Source organism: Orcinus orca, chromosome 19 (genome assembly GCF_937001465.1).
Source record: "Orcinus orca chromosome 19, mOrcOrc1.1, whole genome shotgun sequence".
NCBI lineage: Eukaryota > Metazoa > Chordata > Mammalia > Artiodactyla > Delphinidae > Orcinus > Orcinus orca.
Window position 1 is genome coordinate 32,655,620 of NC_064577.1, and position 18,702 is coordinate 32,674,321.

At 43.4% G+C, this 18,702-nt stretch overlaps 1 protein-coding gene across 6 annotated transcripts in view; it reads left to right on the forward strand.

Annotated features, from left to right (window-relative positions):
- Positions 1–18,702, forward strand: part of RPTOR (regulatory associated protein of MTOR complex 1) — a 346,981-nt gene that overhangs the window by 174,173 nt on the left and 154,106 nt on the right. For all 6 annotated transcript variants that reach the window (XM_049701469.1, XM_033438696.2, XM_049701471.1 and 3 more), the window contains exon 6: positions 15,205–15,380. In XM_049701469.1, the coding sequence (XP_049557426.1) occupies positions 15,205–15,380 (176 nt within the window). The remainder of the gene's footprint in view (positions 1–15,204; positions 15,381–18,702) is intronic.

Consider the following 18,702-nt stretch of genomic DNA (forward strand, 5'->3'; position numbering starts at 1 on the left):
TCTGAATTTTAATTAAGCGATAAAATTAATAGAGTTGAATTGTGCTTCAGTGGGCTCTGCCTTCGAGATAAATGTGAAAATAAAGCAGACACATTTATTTTCGGAGAAATGGACCCCTGTCTGGGCACAGTCTTCAGTTCCACCCGCATCTTAGTTATTGCCCTCATTTTTTTTGTCTTTTGTGTTGGAAAAAACCCCTACTACGCTAAATACAGAAAACAAAACAGCTACAGCTGCCGTTGGTGCCTTCCATTTAAAGAACTGGAGAGCCTGTGTAGTGCTCTGATCGTGAAGAAACGTTTTACTTGGTTGTTTTAATTAATATTTGATGTTTGAATTAAACAGTGACTTCTAAAGAGAAACTGAAGAGGCACTTTCAGTTAAGAGGCCTCCATCCTATGGCCTGCACAAGAGTGAGAATAAAATATTCTGCAGCCTCCAGGGGGTCATGAATTCCAACTGGTTGCAGTGCAGGAAATTCTCAATTCAGGAACAGAAATGGCACTGAGTACATGTTTCCTCAAGCCTTTTTGGGTCTATCCAATTTTAATGTATTGTTATGTTTTTCACATTTCATCAGAGGATATTGCTGAAATAATCAGCAATAAAATTTGAAATTCTACTTGGGAGAACTTAACATGTCATACAGTTAATTTATAAATATTTTATAAATTAAAATGTTTATAAATTAAGCCCTTATGCAGAACTTTGCACCAGAGTGACTGATAAATTACCCTTTATCCCAGTGCCACAAGTTGTTATTGTTATTATTATTATTTGCATTCTAGAATAAGAGAAGGGAAAGGTCAAGTTTTATATCATTAAATTTTTACCTTGCTTTTAGGCATTTCATCTAAGTTTATCCAAGGGATAGGTTATCTTATGAGTGCTAAAAACTCAAAGCACCAAGAGGTAATTGCTTCTCCTCGCATCAAGTAATAAATCTTGAAAAAATATTTTTTTTGTTTTCCATTTAAAATGTGTAAATAAAAATGCCAAAGAATCCAGCCTGATATTTATCCCCAACTTATGAGCTTCAGGGTGATTAAGGAAAGACCAATACATCCGCCTTTGTTAATTAAAACATGTTAAATAGGGCTTCGCTGGTGGAACAGTGGTTGAGAGTCCGCCTGCCCATGCAGGGGACACGGGGTTAGTGCCCCGGTCCGGGAAGATCCCACATGCTGCGCAGCGGCTGGGCCCGTGAGCCATGGCCACTGAGCCTGCGCGTCCGGAGCCTGTGCTCCGCAACGGGAGAGGCCACAGTAGTGAGAGGCCCGCGTACTTCAAAAAAAAACAAAAAACAAAAAAAACATGTTAAATATAGTCCCTCTCCCACCCTTCTCAGCAGAAGACAAGCATTTCCCTCTTATGCTCTAGCACTTGGAGTATCTGCTCTGTCGGTTCTGTAAATGTTCTCTGTATGTTGCCAAGGATTAATCAGCCTAAGAAACTGTTCATTTCATTGAATGCGACAAAAAAGTTTTCCATGCATCTTTTTGGGGTGAGGAGGGAAATGTTTAATTGACTAATTCCTAATGGAGGAGAATAAATGAAAAATATGTTATCTGAAGTGGCAAATAGATGGCAATGTAAAGTTATACCATATGTTTTATAATTAGCTCTGACTTTTATCTTCATTCTTTTCTTAATTACAGTGCAGATAAGTCTTACGGTTTTCCATTACACTTACTATTATTGGCTGTTGTTCAGCTGGTCTCTTGCATCAACAGCGGAAATTAAAATGATAAAATTGGCTCCCAGCTAATATCTTAATGTTCATGTTAGTTATTATTTTTATCTGCTGTAGAAACAGCAATCCTGTGTGGCCTCTTAGGTTTATTCTTTTAAAAAATTCTTTCCCTGTCTGCAGTTGGCCAGATTCTTTGTAAATTTATGATACATTTTAACACTTTTATTGGGTAGATGATAACATGAAACTGAAAAAAACTGGCGGGTAAAATGGTTTGTGCCAGAGTTTAAAAAATAAAGAGGGTAAAAATGATTAAATATAATGCAAGAAAATAGTTACCTGGACCAGAAAGCCTCCAAGTAATAAACATTAACACAAATATGAGTGACATAAATTTTAAGAGATGGTTATCAGCTTTCATATTCTTGGACTTCCATCTCAAAGGAATACTGCAGGTGAAGTAGAAGATGCCTCCATGAAAGCATGGCATAAATTATTGCACACAATTGAAACTTCATCATAGCCAGGAAAAATGCATGTCTGTCCCTCAGTAATGGTCTCTACATTTTTCCTTGTGTCATATTGCTTTGTAATTTGAAAACTAAGGAAAGTCTTCAGTTCTCTCTGCTTTCCATGTTTTTTTTTTAAGATAAATTTTTTTTGTGTGTTTGTGTGTGCGGTACGTGGACCTCTCACTGTTGTGACCTCTTCCGTTGTGGAGCATAGGCTCCAGATGCGCAGGCTCAGCGGCCATGGCTCACAGGCCCAGCCGCTCCGCGGCATGTGGGATCCTCCCAGACCGGGGCACGAACCCGTGTCCCCTGCATCAGCAGGCGGACTCTCAACCACTGTGCCACCAGGGAAGCCCTAAGATAAATATTTTTATTTTTACTAAATTAGTATATGCCATGATTTTAAAAATTAAATAGTACCAAGGGTTTATAATGGATGAAATATGCCCTGGCCCACACCTCCTTGGCCAAGACTCTGCTACTATAGGGAACCTATTTTAACTGTTTATATTTCTAGTTCCTCTATGAGTATCTCTATAAATGTAAATAATATGCTTATACTACTACTGCTTGATTCATAAATTTTAGATTATCAGGCTTTCTGCTACTGTATAAACCAAAAACAGAGTTGCCATTAGTAAATTCTATTTAAAGAATTGGAGAAATTATATAGAACTTTGATAGTAAAGAGACATGTTACATAGTTTTAAGTCATATTTGTTGTTTGTATTAAATTGTGAATTCTAAAGAGAAATTGAAGAGGGTGAGTCACTAACTGCCCCCTCCTGTTTCCCCACTGCAATTTAGTTGTGTCACTACATTTGGATTCCCTATACTTTGTAACCTTTGCAATTTGAAATAATACCCTGACGTTTTTATTTCTAGTTTCGTCAGTAATCAGTACTATCCTCTGGCTTTAGGTTCTTAGCTTCCTTGGACTTTCTTTTACCTCTGGACCTTTCCAACTTCTGTCATCTGCACTTTTATGATTATTCTCTAGTCTCTGACCATAATTAAGTCCCCATGCTTTGTGTATGAGTTGATTCTAAAATATGACAAATATTAAACTTCAACTCCCTGATTATGACCATGTAAATATTGTTCATTGAATGGCTAAATAGGGTGCTATGCTTTCCATTTTTATAACAGTTTTTGTTTCTTTGATTTTCCTGAAGATTTTCTCTTTTCTTATTGAATTAGATCTTTAACATTTCCTCAGTTCCTAAATTTGCAAGGGTAGTATTGAATCTCAGAATATACCTCTTCCCAAAGTTTCTTCTTTCCCAGCTCTCCACTGCCTGCTTCAATCAGCTGTTCTAAATGGGCCTGCTCCAAAGCTGTCATCCTGGGATTTCTCCTTATCACTCTCCTGGAAGCATCCACTGTTTTCTAGATCCCACCCCTGTCTCTTTCTCAGTTTTCTCCTTTGTTCTGCTAGGGCAAATCCTCAAATAACAACCCAAGAACTGATGTATGGGAGTAATTTTTCTCAGGCTTTAAGTGTTTGCATTTGGACTGCTTTTAGCTGAAAGTAATGAAAAATCTCACTATTGCTTTCTAAACAAGTAACAGTTTGTCATTTTTGCTAAGATCTCTGAGGCAAATGATTTAATTATTCAGCAGTACCATTAGGGACCCAGGCTGTTTTTAATCTCTACACTCTGATGTTTTATCTTGATGGTTACAGTACATTCTTCCACGTTGAGCCTGGATGAGGTGGGGACAGGGCAGAGCTATCACATTTGTCTCTCTTGTTAGGAAAGCAAGTGCAGATATGAGACCCTTATGTCTCATTAGCTAAAGCTGGGTCATATGCGATGTGCCCCGCCCCTCATAGTTGGGGCGGGGGGTGGCAAAAGGGAGTGGAGTTGGGATGAGTACTGGTCTGTCTGACAGTGAGTGTCAGCTATATTGCATGTGTTATTGTCTTCATTTTGTCCACATGCATTATGGACAGTTTGGGTATGGAATTTTAGGCTGTTTTCACTAAACTATATCACCCTTACTTCTTGCAATAGATGAGAAGGTGGCCTTGTTGTAGCCATAACCAAGAATTCATGATAAAAGCCAGAGAAGGAGTATTTATATCCACAGTACACGGTATATATGTTGAGAGAGAATTCAGATTTCTTTTTTTTTTTTTGCAACAGCTTTTATCTTGGTTATAAAATCTTTGTAACTAGAAGAGGAGACTAAATCTTCAGTGGATTCTCTTTGAAATAGTCTTTATTAAGTTTTATCCATTAGTTCTACTTCCATTGGATATTTCCCACGGGCAGTTATGATTCTTCTCTTCACTGAAGACAGCAATGAAGCAGGGGTCAAATCTCGGCCTTTTCCTCTCTTTCTTTGGAGGCAGGGAGGTGAGTTGGTGTCTGGTGGTGGGAACAGGATTGCCTTTCTTTTACAGAGACTGATGGGGCTGAGCTGTATCCCAGTAAGACTTGATCCTCAGCACGATCATCCTCGTTGGTGTAGGATGGGAGCCCAGATAGTTTCTCGGTGGCAGCCACAGCGGTGGTGGGACAATTTCTTCCCCCAAGGATGGTCAACATGCTTTGAGGGAGTCTGTTGTTGAGGTTCAGGCCATCACTCTGGTGGCACCATTCTCTCCTCTTACTGCCTGTTTGTACTTGGCAAGGCTTTTCTCATGATGCCTCCAAATGAATCATGTTTTGTTTTGTTTTTTGTTTTGTTTTTTTTTTTTGGCTGCACCGTGTGGCGTGCAGGTTCTTAGTCCCCTGACCAGGGATTGAACCCATGCCCCCTGCAGTGGAAGCAAGGAGTCTTAACCACTGGACCGCCAGGGCAGTTCCGCGAATCATGTTTTGATCTGACAATCTGTAAACTTCCTTGTGTGACCCACTCCTGCTGGCTCCAGCAGTAGCATCCAGCAGCTCAGGACCTTGTCCAGCGGATACTCATTTTCACAGAAACAGGCTTGGTCCTGCAGCATCACTGGATTCGCAGTGACTTAACCACCCTATTTTCCGTTTGAAATCCTGTATTCGACTTGATATTTATTACACATTATTCTCATGTATTCATCAGTGTGGCTAAATTTTATGCCAAGTGTTTAAACTAATTGTAACAAAAATGACTAACATCAAAATCTTCAGGTTTCTTCAAAAAATGTCAAATGTGCATCCCATAGAACTAGAGAATTCATATTTGGAAACCTGTGGTTCCTTTGCTACTGTTGTAGATAGCACGTTGTGTGGATGTCTGTGGAATTCGAAAATATTGGGCTGACCAAAAAGTTTGTTTGGGTTTTTCCGTAACATCTTATGGAAAAACCCAAACGAAGCTTTTGGCCAACCCAACAGAAGTCGACGCTCTGTGTTAAGGTTAATATTTGTAGTGTTACAATGTCTGTCTGTGATTTTTGAATATCACATGTTAATTCTAAGGTTATCTTTAGAAAGGTATGTGTCTTGGATGACTGCTTACTAAATGGAGTTTGTGTGTGTGAATTTGTGAACATTCTCCGTGGACTTGCTGTCGGGGTGTTCACGCTACAAAACAGGGGTCCACGGTGCTGATTCTACACGGAGCTCAGGCTTGTCCGTCTCTAGCTTTCACGTTATAATTTTTTTCATGTCTCCATTCTTTCTCTTCTATAGCTTCATAGTTACCATTTGTAGGTAGTAGGGAAACAGGAAGTCTGTTATGTGATAATCTTATTTATTTTCTCTTTACTTTTTAAATGATATTAATTTGAAGGGAAGCTACCCATTGTTGCTGTGTGCCCATGGCGGGGAAGGCAGGTGGCTTCCTGGGGCACCCTTGCTCACAGTGCGGAGAACATTCTACCTCTGGGAGCTGGTGACGACACTAGCCACCCTAGTTTTCCCCAGACACATCAGTAACTCTCTTTAAAGAAGAATACCACCACGTGCTTCCTGGGGAGGGGTGGCTGTGGTGGTTGCAGGACACCTGGCTTCGGGCACAAGGGCGAGCAGGGGGCTGTCCTGATGGTAGGTCTTCAGGGGAGCCTCGCCATCCTGCTGCACCACCCCCGGCTTCAGCGGTGAACCACCTTCCCCGCTTGCTTCTCTGCACACACTCTGTGCAGGTCCATGCCCTTTTCTTTAATAAAGGCGGGCCAAGTTCACCCCTCTGTACCTTATGCTCTATGTATAGCAAGCTATATAGCAAGCTGTAACAATTCGTAAGAGTGAATATTTTCAAAACAAATATCAATAAGAAACCTATTATGTAGTTGAAACACTCCCTCCACAGCACACACACATTTGTAATTTAAGGAGAAATGCTACCATTTCCACTGTTTATAGGAGAGTAAGTGGGGGTAAACCTGTAAACAAATACAGCAGAAATCCCTTTCATTGGGCTGCACACAGCCACCCAGAGCACCCGGCTGGAGAAAATAAAGCCATGATGGAAATGAAGAGTGGAATGGGAGGCTGGTCCTCCGAGTGCTCTGGGAGCTGACGTGCTAACCAGAAAGTGGAAGGGGTCACAGAAACACGCTGATGAGAAAAGCAGCCTCTAGAAGATCAGGACCCTTACTGCCACTGAGAGCTGGTGAGAGAGGAGGGGGCCGTGCAAGATGGAGAGGCAGCATCAGGGGAGGCCAGAACACCTGACGGCCTTAGCTGATGGACACTACCTACTACCGCCTTTTATTTGTGCGACCCTTTGTGGTTTGCAGAGCACTTTTTACATTTAGTCCAGTCATCAGCCTGTGCAACAGAGGATGGTACATAAGCAGTCTCCAGAGTCTTTGCTACTATGCACCTGTGAACAATCCCTTCTGCAGTTTGTACCAGGAGATCCAGTTTTTTTCTGTTGGCACCTTTTACTATTCCTAGTCCTGGAATTTGAAAGCTTTGGGTGAAAGAAAAGTGATTTCGCTGCATTAAAAATTCAGGAACTCTCATCTCTTGTCTGTAGATTAAATGAAATCCACAGACAAGCAAATTGTATTATTAATACAGTCAACTTTCAGGGTATAACTAAAATTCTACTTCCCTGAGCCTGAAATCTTTCTCAGCTGACCTCATATAGCAAATTTTTATGCAGTTAATTTGACAATTAATTATGTATTGTCTTGCAGTATCTCTTCTATTGGCATTGTCAGCTGTATTTAAGTCTATTATGTAAACCTATCAAGGATGCTTCATATGAAGTAGTTGCTTAGTAATTATTTATGGATTTGGTCTCATAAATAACTGTACATTTGAATAAACTACCTTTAGTTGTCTTCCTTAGATGTATCTATGATTCACTGAATATGTTTAATCTTTGGTTGATTTGTATGAAATGTAAAAAGAAACAAAGTAAAAATTATTCACCCAAATCCATGAATATAGTATACTTTTTGCAGCCATCATAAAACTGGGAGCTTCTTCAAGTTAAGTCTTAGAATTTAATTTTTTTTCCTAATTTCGTCTATTTTAAAATATGCCAGAAATTGCTTAATGTCCTGGACCCCAGATCATGACCAACACCCTGGGATATCGTGAGGGTACTGTGGTTCCCAGCAGGACCCATCTGCATGGTCCTGCTTGCTATCACAGGAGGACCTCTCCTCCATCAGCCAGAGGCTATGGAGGTAATGGCCCGATGTTCTCTCACAAAGGATCTGTGGTAGCACAGACCATGGTGTTTCTGGTGGCAACCAGAAAAATGGCAGCACTAAACTGGGTGATCACAGAGCCATGCATGGGGAGAAGGGCAGGTGGGAAGTTACCAACCCACTTGAGGGGAGGGACAAGAAGGTAAGTGGTTTTTCTTAACACTGGGGTCAGAAGCAAGGAAAAGATATTAGTTCTCACTAGTCCTCCTCAACATTATACAATAAGACTTTTGCAATATGGCAAGGGAAAAAAACAGAAGGTATACAGACTGGGAAAAAGGAAATTAAGCTATCTTTTTTTGAAGATGAAACAGTTATATTTGTTGAATGTCAATCATAAAGATCTAATTGACAGTAACTGAACACTCCAACCAACAGCAGCAGCAAAATGCACAAGTGTCCATAGAGCATCCATCAAGATATATCATATCCTGGGTCATAAAGCAAACCTCAACATATTTTAAATAAGTGAAACCACACAAGTGTGCTCTTTGACCATGGTAGAATCAACTAGAAGTCAGCGATAAAAAGACAACAGAAAAATCTCAGAAAAAAAAAGAACACGTAATTGATGGGTTAGAAGTCTCAAGGGAAATTAAAGAAAATACATTAACTGAATGAAAATGAATGTACATCAGAAAACTAAAAATAGAATTACCATATGATCCAGCAGTTCCACTCCTGGGCGTATATCCAGAAAAACTATAATTGAAAAAGATACATGTACCCCTATGTTCATAGCAGCACTATTCACAATAGCCAAGACATGGAAGCAACCTAAATGTCCATCGACAGATGAATGGATAAAGAAGATATGGTATATACATACAATGGAATACTACTCAGCCATAAAAACGAAGGAAATAATGCCATTTGCAGCAACATAGATGCAACTAGATATTACCATACTAAGTGAAGTAAGTCAGAAAGAGAAAGATAAATACCGTATGATGTCACTTATATGTGGAATCTAAAATATGACACAAATGAACCTATCTACGAAACAGAAACAGACTCATGGACATACGGAACAGACTTGTGGTTGCTAAGGGGGAGGGGGAAGGGGGAGGGATGGCGTAGGAGGTTGGGGTTAGCAGATGTAAGCTATTATATATAGAATGGATAAACAACAAGGTCCTACTGTATAGCTCAGGGAACTATATTCAATATCCTATGATAAACCATAGTCAAAAAGAATATAAGAAAAAAATGTTTATATATATGTATAACTGAGTCACTTTGCTGTATAGCAGAAATGAATACGATGTTGTATATCAACTACACTTCAATTAAAAAATAAATAGAAAAAAAAAGGAAAATGAATGTACGACATGTCAGTACTGATAAGATGCAGCTAGGACTTCCCTGGTGGTGCAGTGGTTAAGAATTCACTTGCCATTGCAGGGGACATGGGTTCGATCCCTGGTCCGGGAAGATCCCACATGCCGTGGAGCAACTAAGCCCGTGTGCCACAACTACTGAGCCTGTGCTCTAGAGCCCATGCTCTGCAACAAGAGAAGCCACTGCAGTGAGAAGCCCGCGCACCACAACAAAGAGTAGCCCCTGCTCACCGCAACTAGAGAAAGCCCGCGTGCACTAACAAAGACCCAACGCAGCCAAAAATTAAAAAAAAAAAAAGATGCAGCTAAAGCAATTGAAAGGGAAATTTATAGCACTAGATCCTTATGCTAGAAAATAGGAAAAGTATCAAATTATAAGTTCCTCCCTGTATTAATCAATTTGGGCTACTGTAACAAAATACTACAGACTGGGTAGCTTCTAAACAACAGAAAGTTATTTCTCTCAGTTCTGGAGGCTGGACAGTCCAAGATCACAGTGCAGCTTGATCAGGTGAGGGCCCTTTTCCTAGTTTATGGCCAGGCCTTCTCGCTGTGTCCTCACATGGTAGAAGGGGTCAGAGAGCTCTCAGGCTGCTTTTGTAAGGACACTAATCCCATTCAGGAGGGCTTCACCCTCATGCATTAATCACCACCCAAAAGCCCCACCTTCTAGTACTATCACCTTTGAGGGTTAGGATTTCAACATGTGAATTTTGGGGGAACACAAACATTCAGACCATAGCACTACCTCAAGAAACTAGAAAAGGAGAGCAAAATAACCCCAAAGCAATCAGAAGAAAGAAAATGATGATAAGAACAGAAATCATTGAAATGTAAAACAGAAAAAGAGAAAACTCCATGAAACAAAAAGCTGATTCTCAGGAATAATCAATAAAATGGATAAATCTCTAGCAAGACTAACAAACATAGAAGGAGAAGATTCAGGATCGTACAGCCATTGAAAGAATAATAAGGGAATAACATGAACAACTTTACATTCATAAATTTGACAACTTCAAAGAAATGGACCAATTCCTCTAAAACCACAAACTACCAAATCCACCCAAGATGAAATAGATAATGTGAGTGGTCAAGAAATTAAATCTGTAATTTAAAAGTTCCTGAAAGGAAATCTCCAGACTCAGCTAGTTTCACTAGAGAATTCTACCAAATATTTAAAGAATTAACACCAGTTTTACAGTCTCTTCCAGAAAATAGAACAGGGAGGAAACACTTCCCAATTCATTTTATGAGGTCATTATTACCCTGATGCCAAAATGGATACACATTACAAAAGAAAAAAAAAGCTGCAGACCTCTATCTCTCACAAACTTAGATGCAAAAGTCCTCAACAAAATAATAGCAAATCAGTTCTAGCAATCCATAAAAAGAATTATGTTCTACGACTGAGATTTATTCCAGGTATGCAAGTCTGGCTTAATATTCAAAAAAATCAGTTGATGTAATCCATCATACCAACAGACTAAAGAAGAACGATCATATGATCATATCAGTTGACACAAAGCTTTTGACAAAATCCATCACCTTTTCATGATTAAAAAAAACCTAACAAACCACCTCTTAGCAAATGAGGGCTAGAGGGGAGCTTCTTCAGCTTGATAAAGAACATCTGTAAACCTACAGCTGTCATCATCCTTAATGGTAAGAGACCACGTTTTCCCCCTAAGGTCGGGAACAAGGCAAGGCTGTCCATTCTCACCATTCTTACTCAACATAGTACCGGAAGTTCTAGCCAGCACAATAAGGTAAGAAAAGGACATCATCAGTCACTAGGGAAACAAATCAAAACTACACTGAGGTGCACTTCACATCCACTAGGATGGGTAGAATATAAAAGATAGATAATTACATGTCCTGGCCAGGATGTAGAGGAATTTGAACCCTCACACAGTGCTAGTGGGAAGGTAAAATGGTACAGCCACCTTGGAAAACAGTCTGGCAGTTCCTCAAATGTTAAACTTGGAGCTGCAGATGACCCAGCAGTTCCACTCCTATGTTTATACCCAGGAGACTTGATGTGTCCACACAAAAACCTGTACACAGATGTTCACAGCAGCATTATTCACAGTAGCCCCCAATGGAAATTCTCTTCTTGATGTAAAGGATTGTGGAATTTTTTAGTATCTCCTTTTTTTTAGTTATCTAAGAGTAATAGTGGAGAAATTTGGTTATAATTTCTAATTAATCATCTTTACTGAGTTATAGAATGATTCTAGAGCATTTTAGAAAATGATTGCTAACAACTAAATGGCTTTAAAATAGTGGACGGTCCATTTAGGCAAACTCTCAGGATAATCATGTTCTTTAGCCGCCCTATAGGGGAAATATTGGGGGGGGGGGTTCTCGGTATGATTACAAGTCTTCCTCCAACAAAGACGACTCCTGCTCTCTTGGCCTAGATTTCATAGTTCCCAGCAATAGGTACCACTTCTTTTTAAATTACTATTTAATATTTGATATATATAGAATTATATAAATTATATATTAAAAATTACTACTGCCACTTTGTATCTGCTATTTTTAGTACAGTATCTGTCGCATGATAGATGCTCCATTAACAACTTTGAAATGAGCTGGGTAAGCAATACCTGATTCCTTTACAGATCTCAGTCTCTCTCTGAACTTTGTAAAAATGTCCACTGTAAGTAGGTGTTATTGAATTGAGAATAAAAATTGCTTTAAGCTGGAACTGGAATTATTACCAAGTAGATGTTATTTTCAGAAAGTCGCTTGGTAAAGACTCCTCTGAAATAAATTATTATTGCCTTCATCTCTTTATCAAGATGTCTTGTATATGTATATGGAGAACAGAAGCGGCACAATGGCAGAGTTTCATTTAGAAAATGAGAGGTGTAGGTGCTCCCGCTGCAACCCCCACTCACCTCCAGCCGTGCTTCTGGAGCGGGTGGTTCCGGGCCTGTGTGAGCTGCTTGGCCAGCCTTCCCATGAGCTCTGAGTGCATGAGTGCCACGTTATCCACACGTGTGGAAGAGGTAGCAGATGTCTTTCTTGGATCTGGTTGCTGTGTATCACATCTGAAGATTTTTCTGGATCCTTCCCAAATCCTCCAGAAGGCTCTAGTGAGCTTTTTTTTTTTTTTTTTTTGCGGTATGCGGGCCTCTCACTGTTGTGGCCTCTCCCGTTGCGGAGCACAGACTCCGGACGCGCAGGCTCAGCGGCCATGGCTTACGGGCCCAGCCGCTCCGCAGCATGTGGGATCCTCCTGGACCAGGGCACGAACCCGTGTCCCCTGCATCGGCAGGTGGACTCTCAACCACTGCGCCACCAGGGAAGCCCTCTAGTGAGCTTTTAATGATTAAAGTTTTCCTGGTGTTTGAGCCTCTAGGTTCTCCAGGAGAAGCCCCTTTGGGTAAAAGTGCATCTGGGGTGTGCCCTTCAGGGTGAGTGGTGGCTCCCAGCTGGACCTGTTCTCTTCTCAGCCTGAGTGCCTTTGAAAAGTCCTCTGAATCACTGGTAGTTAGATTTACATGCAAGCTGTTTCCAAAGACTAATTTCAATTAAAAGGTCAATATCTTAGATAAATACAAAACCAAAACAATATATTGGAAGTAGCTCATCTGTTGGGTTTTGTTTTGTTTTGTTTTTTTGTATTCCTGGGTTAGCAGCTTGAAAAATGAATCGTTGGTGGAATTGTTTGTCTTGAATGTCATTTTTTAAAAATGTTACTGATTCTAATTAACCCCAGTGCAGAGCTGTCATGTGCCCAGTGGTGACAACAGGTCCCATATGAGTCTGAGGGGACTATTATTGTGTGTTACCACACTTCAGATTATCTGCAGCCACATTTAATGCTTTCTGCCAGTTTATACATCAGCATACTGCAAGGGGCTTAAGAAATAGAGGTTTCTATCAATGATCACTGTGAATTGGGAAATTTAGTTTCTAGTGGACTTACTTGGGATGAAGATGTTCCTGCATCGTCTCCCTGTCTCCTTGTGCCTCCTCTGCCTCAGGTACTTTGCAAGGCTCTGGGCCAAATGCTCGTGGACCACAAGGTGCAGCCCGAGGCAGACCTAACACAGAGGCACTGAGCAGATCGCTACCTGACAGCACCACCCGGCTGTGTCAGGGCTACGGGAGCGCTGCCTCCACAGAGGACAGGGCACAGACGTCCTGACATCAGCAGAAATGCCCTTAACCCACCGAGCACCCCACGTGGCTGCCAGGGCATGGGAACCTACCCCACCCCCGCCTCCCCCTGGGGGCCTGTGTCTAAGGCCGGCTTGGGAGAAAGGTGGCCTTGGTGTGACACACTGCTTCACTTCTGAGAGCCTGAGGCTGTAGAAGCTCAGTGACAGGCAACAGCAAAGATGGAAGGGCTGCAGCATTTGGGGGCTGTAGCCAGAGGACCTGCTCTTCGCTTCTCAGAAAGTAAATTTACTGTGGAAGCAGATTATAGACAGAGAAGTTAAAACTAGTAACCCACACCAACATTTAAGAATATTGAATCTTGGTTTTACATAAATGATTGTTTCTTCCTACATTGTTTCCTGTAATCATCACGTCTGTGCGCAGTTGTGGTAAGGCTTGCAAGAAGCATGTGCATTGGCTTCAGTCCCAGGCCACCTCTCCAATGCCCCTTTCACCGTTGAAGACTGTGCACTCTGTTCCCCTCCCGGAGCCTGACCCATTGCCGATGTCATCCTCCCTCCTGGGCTGGGGAGAACGCACTTCCACAGAGCACACAAGTCGAGACCACTTCCGGCAGGCTCCCCTGGCTCTGACACATCTGCAGCCTCTGCGTCTTTCCGTCTTTCCGCATGACTCAGGTCTGATAAGCCGCAGACCCACACGGCACCCAGACCCGACATCTTTCCTAGCGTGTTGTCACAGCAGACCTGGAAACTAATTTCCTGTGTGGAGCAGGTTGCTTCACTGGTGCTATTTTAGATTGTAGAGCTGGAGCCAAGGAAAGGATTAAAAGTGATTCTGCCTTCCCTTTTCTCTGTGCTTTAAAAAACCCACTCTGCTGATGGTTGTACAATGTGAGTGTACCTAACGCCACTGACCGTACAAATAAAATGGGTAAGATGGTAACTTTTATATTATGTATATTTTGCCACAATAAAAAACCCCTTCCTCTAGAAATTGCAGTTTTTATTTAGTATTAAGTATACTAGAATTTGATTTGTATTCTGGATTTACTATTCCTTCTATTAATAATCTGAAGAGGTTATTAATAGAAGTACTGCTTTTACTGCCTTCCATTTGAGAAGGTTTTATCAGCATTAATAATGACAACACTTTACATGTCGTAATCAATGTTAGGTATATATGAGTGAACACAGCTTTGTGTGTATTTAACTTACAAAGTTCACCCGAGACTGCTGTTTGGAAAAGACCCTGCAGAGCACTCATGTTAGTATCACAGGTGTGTGGTATAGATTCAGGAGGGTCCGGATGGGATGAGGGAGTGGAAAACGGCCCTCAGGCCAGGACCAGCTTCCCGTACTCATGACTAGGACTCGCCCGGTGACCGGCAGTTCACGTCATTTCTTGGGGTCTCTGATTCCTCATTGTAGAAGGTTTTTAAAATTGGAAAGAAGACTTACCTCATGGGGATGTTGTAAAAAGCAAATGAAATAATAGCCAGTGTGAAAGAGACACAATCATGCAGACATAGGGGATTATTAGTAAGGAGCAAAACCCGAGACACATAAACATTCTTTTCAAGTTGGGAAACAAACGAGCAGCCGTCAGTGATTAAAATTATCCCTTCCTGCCCCATCTGTCCTCCTCAATGCCATCATCACCTGAAACCCCAGCCCCTGGTCTTCATGGAGCCCCGCCCCCTGGCGTTTATAACCCAGGAGTCCTTAAAAAGTGATTTGGGGCTGGAGCTTGTGGTCGACTCCAGGAGAGGATCTAGCAGCTGGGCCTCTCTCCAGAGGACTTGGCCAGGAACCCCCAAGCTTTAAGCCTCGGTTGATGGGTCCTTTCCTTCGTGTCACATTTCCGGCTCAGTCTCCAGTTGTGCGTGACAGTTAAGCTGCTCTCTTCCTTCCTGTCCCCCTGCAGGTCGCTGCTATTAACCCAAACCACCCACTGGCCCAGATGCCTTTGCCCCCATCCATGAAGAACTGCATTCAGCTGGCAGCCTGTGAGGCCAACGAGCTCCTGCCCATGATCCCCGACCTTCCAGCCGACCTATTCACGTCATGCCTCACCACCCCCATCAAAATCGCCCTGCGCTGGTAAGTGGCGCCCACCTCGACTCCCAGCAACCCCCTTGGGGTTTGCTGCAGGGACCCAAGGAATCTACCTGGGTCTTTTGGACCAAGTTACAGGTGTGAGCTCAGGACCCCAGGTGGATGCTGGGGTTTTCCTCTTGGGGTTCAGGATGCGCTGTCCCCCGGATCAGGTGCGTGTGTGGCTTCCAGGAGCACCCTCTCCATTTCGTGGCTAACTGTGGCTGTGCCCTCAGATAGTACCAATGTGGGTCATGCTGGAAAGTGGACTTTCTTTTGAAAAAAGAAAAGCCTTCATTAGTTATAGAATTCTTTGCTTGAGTTGAAGTAGAATCTTTCAGTTTATTCCCAGCAGTAAAAAATAATAATAATAATGATTTTTTTTCCTACCGCCACTCTTTTGAGAAGTTGAGAGCTCTTGCGAATATGACTGAGGAAATGTGTGGAATATTCCAAGACAGTAGGACCTGCATTTAAGACCCTCCATCACTGGCAGGACTCACAATGGAATGTGTGTGCTTCTTGTCTCCAAATCCAGTTTTCTCCCCTAGACCGTCTTGCTCTCTTTTAATATCTACTTTTCCCTTTTATATTTTGCTGGAACCCATATACATGGAGGTAAGTAGCTCTTGGTGAGGCACAGGCGGGACGGTGCAGCCGCGTGGGTTCACTGGACTCTGCGGAGGCGCCTTCCTCCGTTTCCTGCCGGGGTGTCCTAACAGCGCAGAGGCACAGGGTCCTGCTTCCTCCCCCACAGCCCTGGAGAAAGTGGGGAGACAAGCAAGGACTCTGGGGGCAACGACACAGTACTCAATCCCTCGGGAGGCCCCTCGGGTGACTACAGCCTGGGTTGGGGGTCCTGTGGTTGCCTTGAGCTGCTGGTTGGATGAGAACTTGGACTTGCAGCTTCACCTCTGTAGCAGCATCAGGTTGACCCACGGCACCTGAGTGAGGGCATCCACCTCCCACCCCAGCCCTCCCAAATCCCGGCTGTGGATCCCCCCAGGGAGAGGCCTCTTCTAACATGCCTGATCCCTAAGGAGCTAGTGGAGGAGGTGTCCCCCAGCTGCCGAGCTCACCCCCCGACTCAGCCAACTCATACAGGGCCTGACCGGGGCCATTCCCCACTGCACCCCACAAAGCATAGCACACGTGGCAAAAGCAGACTCCAGGGGAGAGAGATGAGCTAGTCATCGTGCGAGGCAGGACTGTTGTCATGAAGCACAGTGCACGTGATGGGAGGTGAAGGGAGGAAGATGCTGGCTGGTAACAGAGTGAGACTACGACCTGGGGATGTTGAAAAGAACCACATAGAGATACAGGTGAGAGGACTATGGTGTTTGAAACAAAGGACACAGTGGACGGGATTCCTAGCGGGAGGGGTGGCTGCAGTCTGACTTAGCACGTTGGGAGATTACAGCGAGGGGCTAGGCGCTGGGGAAGGCAGCAGGAGGAGAGAGACAGAAAACAGAAGAAGAGCAGGAGACACGGGGGAGATGGAAGCTCCCCCATGGAGAGAGAAGGGGAACGTGGCAGAGCTGGAAATACCTGAAGGTGATGCGGACACATTCTTCAGAACTGGAGAAAGCTCGAAGGATCTGAGAGGCTAGGGCTGATGGGAAGGGAGGGGAGTGGGGACCCAACCTCGGGGTGAGGCTGAGGCTGCACGGCAGCCACACCCACACTGCCTCTGAGCATCACTCCTTTCTTCGTGGCTGCGCTGCCCTTGACTGTAGGGCTTTTTGTTCTTTCATTTATAAGTGAGTTTTTCTATTTAACTCTCTGTACTCTGTGATTGCTGTTAGAAAAGGTTTATGGTGCCATTTAATGTGACCTCAGAAAGATCTCTGATTCAGATGACTCAGGAAGTTGTTCATTTTATTCATCGTCCAAGAAATAATTTACTAAATACCAACTGTGTAAGCCCATGGGTAAGCACTATAGGCGATACAAAGAAGCATATTGTCCTGAAAAATTTACGGTCTCGTTGAGGAGACAAGATGTGACCTGAAAATTCATTATCTAAATGGGTGCTTCATGCCAGGCAAAGAAATCTGAACATTTCAGGCAATGTATGAGCAAGGACTAAATGGATCTGTGGCACCAAGGGCTATTTGTGTTTCCAGAGAACAGAGAAATCCCTAAGGGCCAAGGGGATCAGGGAGGGCTTCTCGGAGGAGAGGAAAGTTGAGTCAGGGTCCGAGCAGATGGTGGGATTTGAAGGGGAGCAGAGAGCACCACAGGCAGGTGGCCCCCAGTGCAAGAAACCATCCCTGAGTAGCGAAAGTGGGTCAGTAGAGAGAGGACATCGTCCAGAGGGGTGAGGTGAGGTCGGAGTGTGGGCCGGCATCAAAGGGTGGGCCGCCTTGATGTTGGGCCAAGGACCTTGGCTTCTAGGACTGGTGGGGGAAGGTGTTTATGTGGGGAAATGACTTAAGAATAGTGTTTAAGGAAAATAATCCATGTAAGGATGGGGAGACCTTGGTCAAATGAGGCCTTTATCACAGCAGTGAGATCAGGATCCAAACTAAAGCAGGAAGGTGGAAATGGCCGTAGACCCCTCGGTGGGAGGGCCCACAGACACACCCCAGAATCTGCGGTGCAACAGGCCTCATTCCCACTCATTTTCCTGCCCCTCCCTGTGGATTTCCTGCCCTTACTGCACCTGTGCACCCCGACTCTGGAACTGACGGTGCACACCAGCTGTGCTCCGGGACCCCGGGCTGGGTGCTACACCTGAAGGGGCTGTGAGTGGAGGGGTGGACTGGTGAGGGAAGAAGCAGGAAGAGCACAGACGGGGCCTCCTGCCCATGCCACTCCACACTCTGCTGCCAGCGCAGTGAGTTTAATCTGTTTCTCCCCCGTGTCTCCGGCCCTGTCGTCCTCCACCAGGGGTCAGAAGGATGTGGCGTCCCTTCACTGGCAGCGGTGGGTCCCTGCCCTCTGGTCAGGGGTCAGGCAGTAGGCTTTCAGTCCACCATGATGCGATGCATTGTCTTGGTACCTACCTGAAATCCTTTTGGGAGTTAATATATAATTAAATTTTTTTAAAGTAAGCATTTAGTAGGAAGCACAGTGACAAATCAAACTAATACAGTTACCAGAGAATGGACTTTGAGGTCAGTACATCACGGTTGTGGATGATGGTCGTCAGATAAGCACTGCCTGGAGTGATTAAGCAGAGTCCCAGATGGGTGGATCTTTTACAATTAACCACTTTCTGCATACTGAGGGATTGAAATTAGATCAAACATGACATTTCACTGAGTGTCCTTAGCCTGTGAATGGCAGTAAACCATATTCATGGGAAGAATTGTCAAGGGAATTC